The 15,682-nt window shown below is 37.4% G+C and overlaps 1 protein-coding gene across 17 annotated transcripts in view; it reads left to right on the top strand.

Moving 5' to 3' along the window:
* FBXW7 (F-box and WD repeat domain containing 7) overlaps positions 1–15,682 on the top strand; it is a 177,659-nt gene that overhangs the window by 155,276 nt on the left and 6,701 nt on the right. For 10 of the 17 annotated variants that reach the window (XM_036313006.1, XM_036312997.1, XM_036313007.1 and 7 more), the window contains 7 exons: positions 15–138; positions 2,333–2,469; positions 3,401–3,514; positions 4,736–4,917; positions 6,815–7,040; positions 8,604–8,814; positions 9,896–11,006. In XM_036313006.1, coding sequence (XP_036168899.1) covers positions 15–138; positions 2,333–2,469; positions 3,401–3,514; positions 4,736–4,917; positions 6,815–7,040; positions 8,604–8,814; positions 9,896–10,164 — 1,263 coding nt within the window. In that variant the 3' untranslated portion in view covers positions 10,165–11,006. Of the gene's footprint in view, positions 1–14; positions 139–2,332; positions 2,470–3,400; positions 3,515–4,735; positions 4,918–6,814; positions 7,041–8,603; positions 8,815–9,419; positions 9,874–9,895; positions 11,834–15,682 lie in introns of those variants that run through there. The other 7 variants (XM_036313010.1, XM_036313008.1, XR_004968202.1 and 4 more) reach the window with 5 other exon arrangements.

Below are 15,682 nucleotides of genomic sequence, written 5' to 3'. Positions count from 1 at the left end.
TTTTCTTTCCATAGCTGGCACTTTATGTGCTTTCATTCCTGGAACCCAAAGACCTGCTACAAGCGGCTCAGACATGTCGCTACTGGAGAATTTTGGCTGAAGACAACCTTCTCTGGAGAGAGAAATGCAAAGAAGAGGGTAAGGTTCCCATAGGGAAGATGTTCGAACTCTGAAAAAGCAAAGTGATTCTGAAAACAAATAGAAAAACACAAGTTTTATGTGCAAGTAGAATAAAGTGGTGGGTAAATGGAAAAAGAGAACTTTTGCAGCCTGTCAGAGAATCAGAAATGAGTGCTCATCTGCATGCACCTAACTTACATAAAATCCACAGGCTATTCCACACGTTCAAGTGAGCCAGATTTTGCAGCTAATCCCTTTAAAGAACACTTTAACTCATAGCAAGTGTATCTGATATGCGTCTCAACCTCTGGTAGAATTAATAAACAATGAAAAAGTTAAAATGAAGATGACTTAAAGGAAATCCAAAGATATATTATCAATTAAATACTCAAATATTCCATATTCTCTTTGTTCCTCCACAAATATTTTTTGGGCACCTCTTATGAATTGGACATTCTTAAATGCTGGGGATATAGTAATAAACTCCCATTTTCCTCCCACCATCGAGCTTGTAATATTGAAACCTGTTAAAAAAGAACTTCTTTCTTAGTAGAGAAGTAGGTATCATCCATATTAATTAAAGAAAGAGCCTTTTTTTCCAGCAGTCTTCTAGAAAAAAAATATTTTTTTGCACTCCCCCCCCCCGAAAAAAAATATTTTTGACAAATATGTAAAAATATTTACCTCTGACAAGCAACATTTTTGAGAAAGAATCTTAAGAGCATGAGGCAGATACTCCATAGGCTCTTCTCCCCTTCTTGGAGGTTATAGTGGAATGGGGAGCACTGATGGTTAGGGAAGCTTGGCGGTGAAGATCCAGGGTCCTTGGTTTTCAGTCCTGCCTTTGCCCTGTTGGTGCCTTGGACTCATCTCTTCTCAGGTGTCTATATACATAAAGTGGGATTAATCATTTCTCCCTTTCCTTCTCTCATAGAATCATTATTTTAATGACCAAAAAAAAAAAAAAAAAAATATGACACGCTGGTCGGGTAGCTTAATTGGTTAGAGCATCATCCCAATACACCAAGGTTTTGGGTTCCATCTCTGGTCAGGGAACATACAAGAAGCAACTGATGAATGTATAAATAAGTGGAACAACAAATCGGTGTTTCTCTCTCTCAACTCAATAAATAATTTAAAAAATTGTTAACATTTACATAAAATTTTAACCATTTTTAAGTGTACAGTTCAATGGCATTAAGTGTATTCATGTTGTACAACCATTACCAACATCCATCTTCAGAACTTTTCTATCTTCCCCAGCTAAAACTGAATACCCATCTATAATAATAAAAGTGTAATATGCTAATTAGACCAGACATCCTTCCAGACAACCTTCCTGATGAAGCTGAGGCTGTGAGGGAAGCCCGGGTCCCAGGTGCCTGCTAGTAGCTGAGGGAAGCCAGTGCCAGCAGCCAGGGGAAGGAAGGCCTCCTCCTGCACGAATTTCGTGCATCAGGCCTCTAGTATAACAATAACTCCCTGTTCGTCCTCCCTGCAGCCCTGGCAGCCACCATTCTACTTGCTGTCTCTGTTAATTTGATTTCACTAGGTACCTTGTATAAATACAGCCATATGACATTTATCATTTTGTGACTGGCTTATTTCACTTAGCATAATGTCTTCAAGTTCATCCATGTGGTAGCATGTTAGAATTTTTTAAAGATTGAATAATACCCCATTGTGTATGTGTGTGTGTGTGTATACACCACATTTTCTTTATTCGTTTATCCATCAGTGTACACTTTGGGTTGCTTCTCCTTTTTGGCTATTAGGAATAATGCTGTTATGAACATGGGTGTACAAATATCTGTACAAATCCCTGTTTCCACTTCTTTTGGGTGTATATCCAGAAGGGGAATTGCTGGATCATATGGTCATTCTATGTTTAGTGTTTTTGAGGAACCATCATACTATTTTCCATAGCAGCCACACCATTTTATGTTCCCACAAGCATTGCATAAAGGTTCCAATTTCTGCACTTCCTCACCAACATTTCATAAAATCATTTTGAGAAAGAAATGAAATTGGTAATATAAAAGAGCACCATACAAAAGGTAAACTTTACATTATTTTGTTTTGTAAAACAGTATTAGAAATTAGTGCCTGCATTTCAGTGGTTTTCAGCATAGGAGAGAATGAGGTACATTATAAAATGTGTAATATTTATTATTGGTGAAGGCAATGATACTCTTTAACTCTTTAAAACTAGGCATTGATGAACCATTGCACATCAAGAGAAGAAAAGTAATAAAACCAGGTTTCATACACAGTCCATGGAAAAGCGCGTACATCAGGCAGCATAGAATTGATACTAACTGGAGGCGAGGAGAACTCAAATCTCCTAAGGTAACTGAACTCATTTGTGCACAGTGTAACAGAATCCATTAATCAGTGTTAGTACCTACTGTGTTTTATAACTTGACACCTATTTCCAGAAACAAAGAAAACAATATATTTTAAAATAACTGTAAGCATAACTGACAATATCCTTCTATTGTGAATCTCTCTAGTCTGACAACTCATTGTCTTGAATAAAAGATGAGTTGATTGGTATTAGGTTCTTATGTAAATGAAAAATTTTCTGAATATCCTGTTGAATTTTGTGTCATATACATTCTACCTAAGAATTTGCTCCCTCTCTGACCATATAGTCTGAATATGATTTTTGAGGAGTGCCCATGTTTTGGTTTGGTGGCTTTTGTGTGTTTTATTTTTTAATTTAACTATTCTGATTTTTTATCTTATAACATTTCAAGTATATAAAGGATAGCAAAAATGCTTAAAATTCTTAGATATAGTTTTATAACTGGAAAAAAGCAATTTGGGGAGATACTGTTCTATTCCTATGCATACATTATGACGGGCTTTTTTTGTTTTAAGTTAAAAAGTTGATGATTATTGTTCTTGTCTTCCTAGTTAATAGGTGCTTTTGTTTTTGTGTGTCAAATTGTAAGACTTAGATGCATATCCTTTTGGTTTGAACAGATAAAATAGATGACTATAAAATACATTTGTGTGTGAACCATTTTTATGAGATCTTGACCCAGTAAAATTATAACAGGGGATGTCTCGAGTATAAATAATAGGATATGGAAACAATAAAATGTTTAGTACTTGATTCATCAATGGGGGTGATGATGCTTCATATTTCATGTCAACTTTAATTCTAGAAATAGACTACAGATTACTATTCCTATTTATGGCTTCATTTTTTCTTTTCCCCAGTATTTTAAGACATAATTTGGTAACATTTCTAACTTGTACATCTACCTCGTAGGTGCTGAAAGGACATGATGATCATGTGATTACATGCTTACAGTTTTGTGGTAACCGAATAGTTAGTGGTTCTGATGACAACACTTTAAAAGTTTGGTCAGCAGTCACAGGCAAAGTAAGTTTACTTCTCTCTGCACTTCACAAAGTCACTGTTTTGTGTATATCTTTGCAAAGATCAGCCGGTGAAAGGAAAACAAGAACTCATTTTTGTCTCTAGCTTATTTTGATAGCAAATATCAGACCTTCTAATTTAGCTTCTCCCTTGGTGTGAAGATGATGTTTCTCGCGATAGGAATGTTGTTAGTGTCTTCTTTATTTAAATAGTTTGTCTCTGTGATATATCTATTAAGATTTTATGGATGTGCTTTATCGTTTTCTTGTCTTATTTTTTCCCACCTTTTTAACTATCTAAATTATATCTTTTTCCTTTTTAATCTTTTTCAAAACTATGATTAAGGGATTTTTTTTTCCCTTGTGTCAACTGCTTTGTTGCTAACCTACTTACAGTTTAGCAGTTACATAAATCATGTTAATTTAGACTTATCTTAAACCCTGTGAGGTGGAAGGTAAGCAGACTAGGTATTAAATAGGAGTTTGAAGAAAAAAGCCGTCTAAGCAATCAATTTCACTTAAACAATATTGTATTTTAATGGTTCTCCAGAGAGTACTTATATTTATCTGTCCAATGGAGAATATTTTCATGAACTGACCACCTAAAAATAATGGAAGAAAGCGTGGAGACAAAAATCTGTCTTTTAAAATGTCTTATCACATGTTATTTCTTGGGCAAGAGTCTTCAAAATATTCCAAGTTAGTTGTTAAAATTTTTTAAAGTCGCTTCATATTTCCACAGTTTAATGTTAGTTTTGGATTGACTTCAGGGCTTTAATGTCTGTCTTTACTTGTCTAGAAGTACCTTACCTGGCTCCTAACTACTGCCTTGTGGCAGATTGAGATGGAATGTGGTATGTAGCCACACCCAACACCATCGGCATTCTTTCATTGAATCCACCCCCATGAACAAAACCAAGTTGCAATTTTAGTATTATTTCATCAAAGAGGCCAGGCTGGAGCTTTCATGCTCAAATGATAACTGTTTACTTTCTATATACTTGTTCCTCAGTTGTGTGTGCGTGTATAATATGTAGTGCTACTGAATAAACAAAGCAATAAATAGCAATGGGGTCATGTTAGACTGATGTGAAAAACTTTCTGATATGCCAAATAATCCAATTGAGATAATATAACTTTACTCCAAATTTTAATGAGCTACTGAAATGTTACTTAAATCATTTTTCTTTCTACTTGAAAGTAATCATCTTAAGTGTTTTTCCAGTGTCTGAGGACATTAGTGGGACACACGGGTGGAGTGTGGTCATCACAGATGAGAGACAATATCATCATTAGTGGATCCACAGATCGGACTCTCAAAGTGTGGAATGCTGAGACTGGAGAATGTATACACACCTTATACGGGCATACTTCCACTGTCCGTTGTATGCATCTCCATGAAAAAAGGTGAGGGAAAAGTCCATTGTGGTTGGGTATTCTCTTCTGTCACTTGTGAATTTGGAGCCTTTTGTGTAGAGTTCAAGTTATATAATACTTAAACTGTGTCTAATAAAGAGGTAGCGATAATGTGCTCTTAAATTAGACTTCAATGATTAGATTTTGGATGTTTCTGTACTAAGAAAGCAGTAGTGTATTGGCTTACAATTGGAGGGTTATCTTTACATTTCCTTCTTCAGTTATTAGTGTTGTTGGCTTCCTCCTTGAAACTTTCTACGCTCTAATCTTGAATAACATCTCTATTGCTCTATATCTTTGATGACTCATCATTTTTAAAAAAATCATTTTTTTCTTTTTCTTTTTTCTCTTATATTTCTGCTAGTGGGACAGATTCAGCTATTCAAGCTTCAAGACTACAAGTCTTTTTAATTATGTACCCATCCTACCCCCACACCATCATATTCCCTATATCTAGGCAAAAGCTGAGGCCTGCGGTTTTTACTTAATTCTCTCATTACCTATCACCTGAACTATTGACACAGCTTTCAGACCTGGTCCTCTGTTGTCTACCAAATTAAGGACATAATCCTCAATCCAGTTTTCAAAATGGTTTCAGCAAATCAGACTGCTTCCTTTTTTTCCCTCAGTGCCTTTCCTGTTGGTTTATCTCCTCCTACAAAGCCCTCCTATTTAAAGTCCTTTCTGTCTTCTATTGGCATGTCTTCATGGTACCCCCATTAAACAAATGTGATTTATACCCCATTTGTCAGAACAGATGTTTATGAAGGGTCCTTTTAGTGACTCTATTCCAGTCTTTACCTTTAACTCTGACCAAAGCATCTTCTTTATTAAGAACCATAGTAGCCCTAACCGGTTTGGCTCAGTGGATAGAGCGTCGGCCTGCGGACTGAAGGGTCCCGGGTTCGATTCTGGTCAAGGGCATGTACCTTGGTTGCAGGCACATCCCCGGTAGGGGGTGTGCAGGAGGCAGCTGATCGATGTTTCTCTCTCATCGATGTTTCTAACTCTCTATCCCTCTCCCTTCCTCTCTGTAAAAAATCAATAAAATATATTTTTTAAAAAAGAACCATAGCATTAAGCACATTTCACACTAGATTGGTAATATGTGAAGAAAAAGTATCTTTTCTATTGTAATTTGAGTCTACTTTGAACAGTGAACTCTACTATTAAAATTTGGAGAATTGGTATGAAGAGACCTTGCCTTTTAGTTTCCATTAGCTCTGACTTAAATCTCTCAATGATTCCACTTTCTACTCTTCCAAATGTGGAAACTATGGCCTTTCATTCTCTCTTGGAAATGACATAAAGATGCCTTGTGTTTTCAGCTCTCCTTTGTAATCCAGAGATGGTTGCAGTATTTGTATCACTCTGGTCTACAGAAGAGTATAACTTCAATAATGTTGGGCCAAATTTTGAAGGAATTTATGTTGCCTCAACATATGTGTCTTCTAAAATCTGTATATCATAATGCCTTATATAGCTGTTGAATACTTATAAGCATATGCAGCCTTTGAGAACATGTCTAAAACTGGCTCATTTTACCAGTATGTAGGGAGTAAAGCACATATCTTTTAAAATACAGTACAGTAGTTTTCAGACTGCTCCACAGAACTCCAAGGAGCTGCTCGATCTCTCACAGGTGGGGAACCAAACAGGCCAAGTCTAGGCTCCTCAACTTCCCACCCCAATCAGAGTAACTCAACTTATATATGTTTATATATCAGGGTTTTTACATAGGAGTTTGTTTTGTTGTTGTTTTTTTTTAAATAGATGTTCCTACTTAACAAAAGAAAGAAAAGGTTTAATAATCGCTGACTTTATATATAATGCTTTTTCATATTATTAAACATTGTAATACTTTTTTTTTCTGTTTTCCTTCCTACAGAGTTGTTAGCGGTTCTCGAGATGCCACTCTTAGGGTTTGGGATATTGAGACAGGCCAGTGTTTACATGTATTGATGGGTCACGTAGCAGCAGTTCGCTGTGTTCAATATGATGGCAGGAGGGTTGTTAGTGGAGCATATGATTTTATGGTGAAGGTGTGGGATCCAGAGACTGAGACCTGTCTACACACGTTGCAGGGGCATACTAATAGAGTCTATTCATTACAGGTAAGAGATCATATCTCCCCTACCCCTTAGATGCTCTACTGGTGAATCACAAGATAGTTTTACTCAGATAACCACTGTCAAATTGTTGATCAAATGCAGTCCAAAAAAGACTAATCAGATTACCTGTTGTTTACATATACTTTAAAATTAGCACGAAAAAAACATAAATCTTGAAATTATTTATATGATTTGTTTTAGTTTTTCTGTGATCCATTTCCCCTCCAAAATATAAATATTTGTCTTGGAACCTGGGATTTTGGAGCCCTAAGCTTTTTGCTATATTAATTAATGGGTAGATAGTCTCATAGGAGAATAACCCAGATTTTAATAAACTCCTTAGCAGAGGATTAATTTGGCCAAAAGCTGCCCCTTTTCCTTGATAGCTGAAGGTTGATGGACCATGTAATTGTGGTTCCATCCCCATTCAGAGGAAAAGTGGAGCCTTCCTGCATACAACTCTACTTTCGCAGGGCTGATTCTCAGTCATAAAGAAATAAATTTGACTAGCTTTTTTGTGTACATTTGAACCTGATGTCCTTGGGTAGATTGCCATATTTTTAGATAAATAAATTAATAGCAAGTTTAGAAAATGGATCTTATTTTATTTTCTGAAAGACAGCATTTCATTCAAAAAAAATTCTAATTACTTATATAGTTCATTTAACAGTTATTGTCCATTGGTGATCAGCAAATTAGTACATAGTCCCAGTGCTGACAGACCTGTTTTGGGGGTATTTGTTTCTTAATTGATGGAATACTAACCATGACACGAGATATCAACAGATAATAAAGATGTTTCTTAGCTCAGAAAAGGTTATTAATTTGGAGGAGGGAGAATTGGCTGCAACTGTTTTTATGTTTTGTGATATACTCAGAACCTTAATGAATATAATAGTCTTATTTAAGTAAACCATTAGATTTAGAAAAGAGGTAGCAACATTATTATAGATCTGGGAATTAATAAGTGACTTTGGGTATAACTGGGAAGCAGAAAAAGTGCTGTGTAGCTTGCTTTTATTATAAAAATGCCACCTCTTTTAATCCCAGATTTAACTATCTTTTGGCACATTTTCTAATTAACATTTAGGTTATTGTAAATGAAATTTTTATTTTATATACAATTTTTAGTGGAACTATGTTATCTTTCAAACATCATGAAAGTTATCTGTAGCCCTTTTCATGCCATAGATGTTGATAGGCACACCCTTTATCACAAGCTATATCAGTACTTTAACTTCCTATAGGGAAATAAAACTTGAATGGTAGTCCTTGTTAAATTGTCCATAGTATGTGGCTACTGTATGTAGCCAGATGGTCTGGAAGTAGTGTGTTCATTTTAGGTGTTGTGTTTTCTTTTTAATTGTTTCTGCATCTTTCGGATGGGAGCTTCTGAGAACGTGCACTGTAGAGTTGCTTGATTACATACATTTTATCCTAGTACCTCATTTGACCTTGGCATTACTTGTTCTCCTTGGCCTCATCCCCTCCCCCATTAAGATTAAGGTCAATAAATAATATCAAGAATATCCACACGTCTGGTCTAATACACCGTGTTTGTTGTAGTTTGATGGCATCCATGTGGTGAGTGGATCTCTTGACACATCAATCAGAGTGTGGGATGTGGAGACAGGGAATTGCATCCACACGTTAACAGGACACCAGTCGTTAACAAGTGGAATGGAGCTCAAAGACAACATTCTTGTCTCTGGGAATGCAGACTCTACAGTTAAAATCTGGGATATCAAAACGGGACAGTGTTTACAAACATTGCAGGGTAAGTATTGGCTACCCCCTTTTAGTTGTGTTTGTTAAAAATTAGATTGTTAGTCAAAAGAGAAATATGGAGCTTTTGTGTCTCAAAAAGAGTTAACCTCATACAAAATGAAAATGCTTATTTTGGATAAGCTTATGAGCATTTCCACTCTTGACAAAACTAGGCTACCTCGAGAAAGTGTGTTAAATTGTGTGATTAATAATATAAGATGTAAATTGTGGTGTTGATATAAAATTATGTAACCACCTCCTGCATGTACAGTCAACTCTATCCAACCTTGGCTGTATCACAGAAGCAACATGTTCATTTTATTATTTGAGTGATCATTTCATTTTGAACTTGTAGTCCAATCTAAAATTAAAGAACTGTCTTGCTGGGGGTGGGGAGCTCTCTAATCTGATAGAAAATTACTTTGGTCTCAACTTACACCCTTAACCATCTGCTTAACCAGAATGGGAAGGAATGATAGTGCCCACTCAACTAGAGAAAGAAAAATGAAAGCCACCATTATTAAATGAGGCACAACAGTGTAATCTTACATCATGATTAACTTCTTTGTATTGGTCACAGCCCTCAGAAAGTGTTTTTTTGTTTGTTTTTTTCAGTGAGGCCATCTGGTGGGCCGGCCATATTGCAGCTTTTTACTCATTGGTTTTGTCTCTTGCTCAGGGTTTTGGAATAGTGTGCATTCAGCCTTTGCCCTTGACTGGCCACTTCAGAGCAGTAGGGCAGTAGATCTCTTAGGCTCGTATCCATCACAGAGTCCATGAAGCTGGGCTATCTCTGCCATCACTAAGAAGAGTTCTCATTTCTGCAGCCAGAAAACAAATGTGTGCTGGTAGCTAACCAAGCTTCTTGGAAGACAGAACTCTTGAAAGTTAATGTTTCAGTTACAAACACCTACCAGATTTTCTTATATCCCTGCTGGTCCTAAAATACTCAGAGCACAGTTTCTAAATTTGCAGCATTTTAAATATTCCGTGTACTGTATGTTCTAATGTAGAAGCCTACAAAAGTACAAGGTAACTAACTCGTAGCCAAGAGTTCTAACCAGTAATCAAACCCCTTTGGTTTTGCCTAGGTCCCAACAAGCATCAGAGTGCTGTGACCTGTTTACAGTTCAACAAGAACTTTGTAATTACCAGCTCAGATGATGGGACTGTAAAACTGTGGGACTTGAAAACGGGTGAATTTATTCGAAACCTAGTCACATTGGAGAGTGGGGGGAGTGGGGGAGTTGTGTGGCGGATCAGAGCCTCGAACACAAAGCTGGTGTGTGCTGTTGGGAGTCGGAATGGAACTGAAGAAACCAAGCTGCTGGTGCTGGACTTTGATGTGGACATGAAGTGAAAAGCAGAAAAGATGAATTTGTCCAAATGTGTAGACGATATACCCCCTGCCCTTCCCCCCTGCAAAGAGAAAAAAAAAGAAAAAGGAAAAAAAAAGAAAAGAAAAAGAAAAAAAATCCCTGTTCTCAGTGGTGCAGGATGTTGGCTTGGGGCAACAGAATGAAAAGACCTACAGACTAAGAAGGAAAAGAGGAAGAGATGACAAACCGTAACTGACAAGAGAGGCGTCCGCTGTCTCATCACATACAAAGGCTTCACTTTTGACTGAGGGCAGCTTTGCAAAATGAGACTTTCTAAATCAAACCAGGTGCAATTATTTTCTTTATTTTCTTCTCCAGTGGTCACCGGGCAGTGTTAATGCCGAAACATCGTCACAGATTCTGCGCGTCTGTTCTCTTACCACTGAGACCTTCGAAAGGAGCTCTTAGAAAGGAGCTGCAATAACGTCAGAATAAGTATGGTTGACTTTCTAATCAGAGAGCATCTGCAACAAAAGTCATTTTTCTGGAGTGGAAAAGCTAAAACTATATATTACTGTGAATTGTTTTTGTACAGTTATCATGAAAAGCTTTTTTTTTTCTTTTTTTTTTTTTTTGCCAACCATTGCCAATGTCAATCAATCACAGTATTAGCCTCTGTTAATCTATTCACTGTCGCTTCCACATACACTCTTCAGTGCATATGTTGCTCAAAGGTGGCAAGTTGTCCTGGGTTCTGTGAGTCCTGAGAGATGGATTTAATTCTTGATGCTGGTGCTAGAAGTAGGTCTTCAAATATGGGATTGTTGTCCCACCCCTGTACTGTACTCCCAGTGGCCAAACTTATTTATGCTGCTAAATGAAAGAAAGAAAAAAGCAAATTATTTTTTTTTATTTTTTTTTCTGCTGTGACGTTTTAGTCCCAGACTGAATTCCAAATTTGCTCTAGTTTGGTTACAGAAAAAAAAAAAAAGACTTTTTTGCCACTGAAACTTGAACCATCTGTGCCTCTAAGAGGCTGAGAATGGGAGAGTTTCAGATAATAAAGAGTGAAGTTTGCCTGCAAGTAAAGAATTGAGAGTGTGTGCAAAGCTTATTTTCTTTTATCTGGGCAAAAATTAAAACACATTCCTTGGAACAGAGCTGTTGCTGCCTGTTCTGTGGAGAAACTTTTCTTTTTGAGGGCTGTGGTGAATGGATGAACGTACATAATAAAACTGACAAGATATTTTAAAAATATATAAAACACAAAAGGAAAATAAAGTTGCTGGTCAGTCTTAGTGTTTTACAGTATTTGGGGAAACAACTGTTACAGTTTTATTGCTCTGAGGAACTGACAAAGCAGAAACGATTCCGTTTTTGTAGTAAAGGCGTCACATGCAAACGAACGAGATGAATGAAAAAGTCAAATGGTTTGCCTCATTCTCCAAGAGCCACAACTCAAGCTGAACTGTGAAAGTGGTTTAACACTGTATCCTAGGCGATCTTTTTTTTTCCTCCTCCTGTTTATTTTTTGTTTTATTTATAGTCTGATTTAAAACAATCAGATTCAAGTTGGTTAATTTTAGTTACGTAACAACCTGACATGATGGAGGAAAACAACCTTTAAAGGGATTGTGTCTATGGTTTGATTCACTTAGAAATTTTATTTTCTTATAACTTAAGTGCAATAAAATGTGTTTTTTCATGTTAGTATGCCTGTTTTTTCCCCTGGGGTCATAATACTTCATTATAAATACTTAGGGTTTGTCTCTAATAATTAAAAGAGCAAAGTGTTGGTTTCTTTGCGTTCCCTAGTGTGACAGAAATCAATGCTTTCCGGCCCGTGTGATGCTAAAGTAAGAGTGATGTGCGGTGAGTCCAGGTTTTCTTCCTCTCCTTACACTCCAAAGGATGCTCCATTGGGTTCGTCTCTGTATTACCTTGGGATGTATAACTAAGGGACAAAAATCACAAAACTTGTGACCATTGTAACTGAAATTTCATTTTAAGAATTTGACCACATCTTGCAAACGTGGTCACAGCACATTACAAGCACCAGGAACTTTCTGTGCATGATCTGTGGGGCTCCCACCACCCTGAGAAGTAGGTACCATAAGTCCTCACTTAACAACGTCCATAGGTTCTGCAACTTGAAGCAAAATGACATACAAGGAAACCACTTTTACTGCAGATTAATTGATATGAGTTAAGTTCCTATGGCATCTGTCAACATTAAAACAAAACAACATTGTGCAAAGTGATGTTACATGAGGACCTGCTGTACTATTGTCTTTGTAACAATGAGGGTGCAACTGCAGCTCAGACTGGTTAGGCGACTTGTTGGAAGTCAGATAACTAGTAGAGCCCTGGACTTCAAGAAGAAACATTTAGAATTTTGACCAAAGCAAGGTTGTGGTACTTTCAGGCTCTTCTGCCACCATTTTATGTGGTACATCTAATATAAATGAAAAAAATGAAGTCAGCTATTCAAATGATGTAGACTCTAAATAGCAGGTTCTCTCTTCCCCATATATGCATATATGTGACTATATGTGTGTATATATAAATATAAAATCTCCAGTAATCTCAGCTATCCAAGCCATAGATGAAAACCCACAAAATGGATGCTTCTGAATGAATAAATTTCTCACAAAGCATGTGTTCTTTACTCATAGGGCCTCACTTTCCCAAAACTACTAAGTCACAACATCTAGGAATGGGACCCACGTCTCTGCCTGTAGACTAGCTCACCAGGTGAGTTATGGGCACAACTTCGAGAGCCACTGCCTTTGATACCTTTCCAGTGTGGTTGGTTATTTGACTTATTAGTTCACAGCACATTACCAGCACTAGGATATCAGGGAGGAGTGAAAGTTAAAGGGAAAGATGGAAAAACTGAGGCAAAAATCCTATCAGGCTATGAAGTGCAGGGACCAGCAGCCCTGCTCACTCTAGGGTAAACACTGACTACTCTTGAATGGTCAAGAAGAAGATGTAATTCTATGTGGTAGTCTTGAAACGACTTGGTGTTTCATAACATGAATGTGGCTTCATTAATATAATTGAAGAAAAAACATCATCTACGTTATAGAATACAATGAATTCACAGGCTTACAGACAAATAGGCCTGAATTCAAATTTCAGTTCTAATACTACTTTCTAGTTATGGGACCTTCATCAGATCTTTTTTTGACCTCACGTTTCATCATCTAGACTATAGAGTGCCCCCTTCTAAGGTTACTGTAGGGATTAAATGAAATGTTGCAAAGTATATAGCACACATATGGTATTAAAGTTCAATAAATGGTAGCTACTATTAGAACTTTAGGAAAATTGACCCAGATAATTGTAACTTCTGTATCTGGGAACAATTGAACGTGTTCATGACTCATCCAGGAATGTAATAAAAATAGCATTTCTATATGTAGCAATTTATATTTTTCAGAGTAAAGTCACATAAATATCTAATTTGACTCTTACCAAAACCTTGTGAGGTAGACTAGTATGGAGCACCTAATGGCGATTTTGTACATACTTAGGTGTTCATTTTTTAATTCATAAATGAATAATCTTTATTATTGTTTCCAAAAGAGAAAATGTTAACCTCATTCTAAAGAAATTATTGTCATTATACTAAGAAAGGTCATGAAGGGAACTCTGCTTTGTGGCCTCCTTAATGAAGTTATTCACCACCTTCTATAACTGAATTTTTAAATCTTCGTATCAAAATATAAGCTGTCTCCACATTCAGATGTCACAAGTTGCCAAAGATCAGACATTGCCTGAAACTAAAGCTAAAATTGGGTCATAAAGGTAACCCATAGAAGCCTGAAGCAAGTGCTCAGTGAATACTTGTTGAATTGAGCAAAGGGAGTCTCAGTCTCTCTCTCTCTCTCTCTCTCTCTCTCTCTCTCTCTCTCTCTCCCCCCCCCCCCCCCCATCTTATTGGAAGTGTTTTAATTTTGACACTTTGACACTCTCTTACTGAGATTCAATAACCACAGCTATCTCATTAATTTGCAACAGCAACTGCATACCAAAATGGTTAAGTTATTATTTCAACCTACCTATTGGTTTAATTTCAAAAAGTAATTGACATTTAATTATTTGTGTTAACTGCTTTTTAAGCAGTTTTCTTTTGAGCCTGTCTGTTATAAAGTCTCCTTTCTATTTCTCTGACTTGATAAGAGTCTAAATCAAACAACAGGAAAAGACCTCTGTGCTTTTCCCTGAGGTGAACCAGAATCAAGAGCAGCCTCCCCAGACCCAGGCGATGCCTTGCTTTCTGCACACTTTTCCCTGCCCTCACTGCATGATGGGAACAAAGGGATGGGGTAGAGGAGAGGAGATACTTGAAGGAGCTGCCCAACTCCATCCTCCTCCTGTGCTTCCCTCCAGTCCATGTTGGAACCAGAAACAAGCAGGTTGGCAGAGCAGGAATAGATTCAGCATTTCTCCGATGCCTTTCCTCAGTCACTCTTCTTCATTCTTTTTCCATCGTCATCCCTAACCCCCAAAGTCAGGATTGTAACCTCTATTCCACCAGATTATTCAGCCAATGAGGGATTCAGCCTGGGCATCCCTTACAACAATTCTAGGGGAACCTCCCCTTTTCTTTGCACCATTTGTAGTTATACTGGTAGCAAGTGGTTTAGTCATTATGGCTGTCAATGAAAGGATCTGAATAAACACTTCTGATGCAGGTTGTTTTCATGTTCCCTGCCTGATGCATTTTGAAGATAGATTGTGAGTGTGTGTGTGTGTGTGTGTGTGTGTGTGTGTGTGTTTGTGAACATGTGTACACACACACAAATACAAGCATATATTGGAACCTGGGAATAAGCCTCTTGTTCCCAGTGAATCATAACATCATTTCCCTTAAGCTTTTCCCATTTCATCCATGAACAAGAGGAATGGGACATAGAAAGGGAAGGTGTTGGTGGCCAAGAGGAGACACCCTAAGTCTTTTCCATGATAGGTGAGTGGCCTCTGAAGACGGTGTGTGTGTATTCACACTGTGTTCATGGGGCCCTGCTTTGAGTAACCATACAGTAATTTGAAAGTTGATGCACAGTTTGTGATTTTGGCATTTTATTGTCCAAAAAACCCAAAATTAGATCCAAACCTGAACAGTTAGAATGATACAGATTACAACAACTACTGAAGCCTTGGGTGCCGACCTCTTTTTCCCCCTGGAATCTATCTTCTTAAAATCTATCTACTGTCCAGGAGATAGGTTTCAAGTTAGAGCCAGCTAACTTGAAACACAGCTCTGCCAGTGAGAGTGCTTAGTCACTGATTTGAATTACAAACAAGCAGAGCATGGCATTGTTCATCAGCCAACAACTCTCATTTTCCACTCTATTAGTACTAGTGAGGCCCAACTGAGTGAAGTTCTTGCCAACTTCGTCCCCCTGCCACCTTCTCTTTGTAGGTGGAGGAGACCAAAATATCAAAAGGTAATTTCAAAGGTCCTTCAGGGAAAGGAGCAGCACCGAAAGCTGAAAGGACTCAGAATGCACCTTTCCCCACAGGGTAGAGAATGAATACTCCAGATCC

Source organism: Myotis myotis, unplaced genomic scaffold (assembly GCF_014108235.1).
Source record: "Myotis myotis isolate mMyoMyo1 unplaced genomic scaffold, mMyoMyo1.p scaffold_m19_p_6, whole genome shotgun sequence".
NCBI classification, from domain to species: Eukaryota; Metazoa; Chordata; class Mammalia; order Chiroptera; family Vespertilionidae; genus Myotis; species Myotis myotis.
The sequence above is the reverse complement of the archived record's forward strand: the minus strand, read 5'-3'. Positions and strand labels throughout refer to the sequence as shown.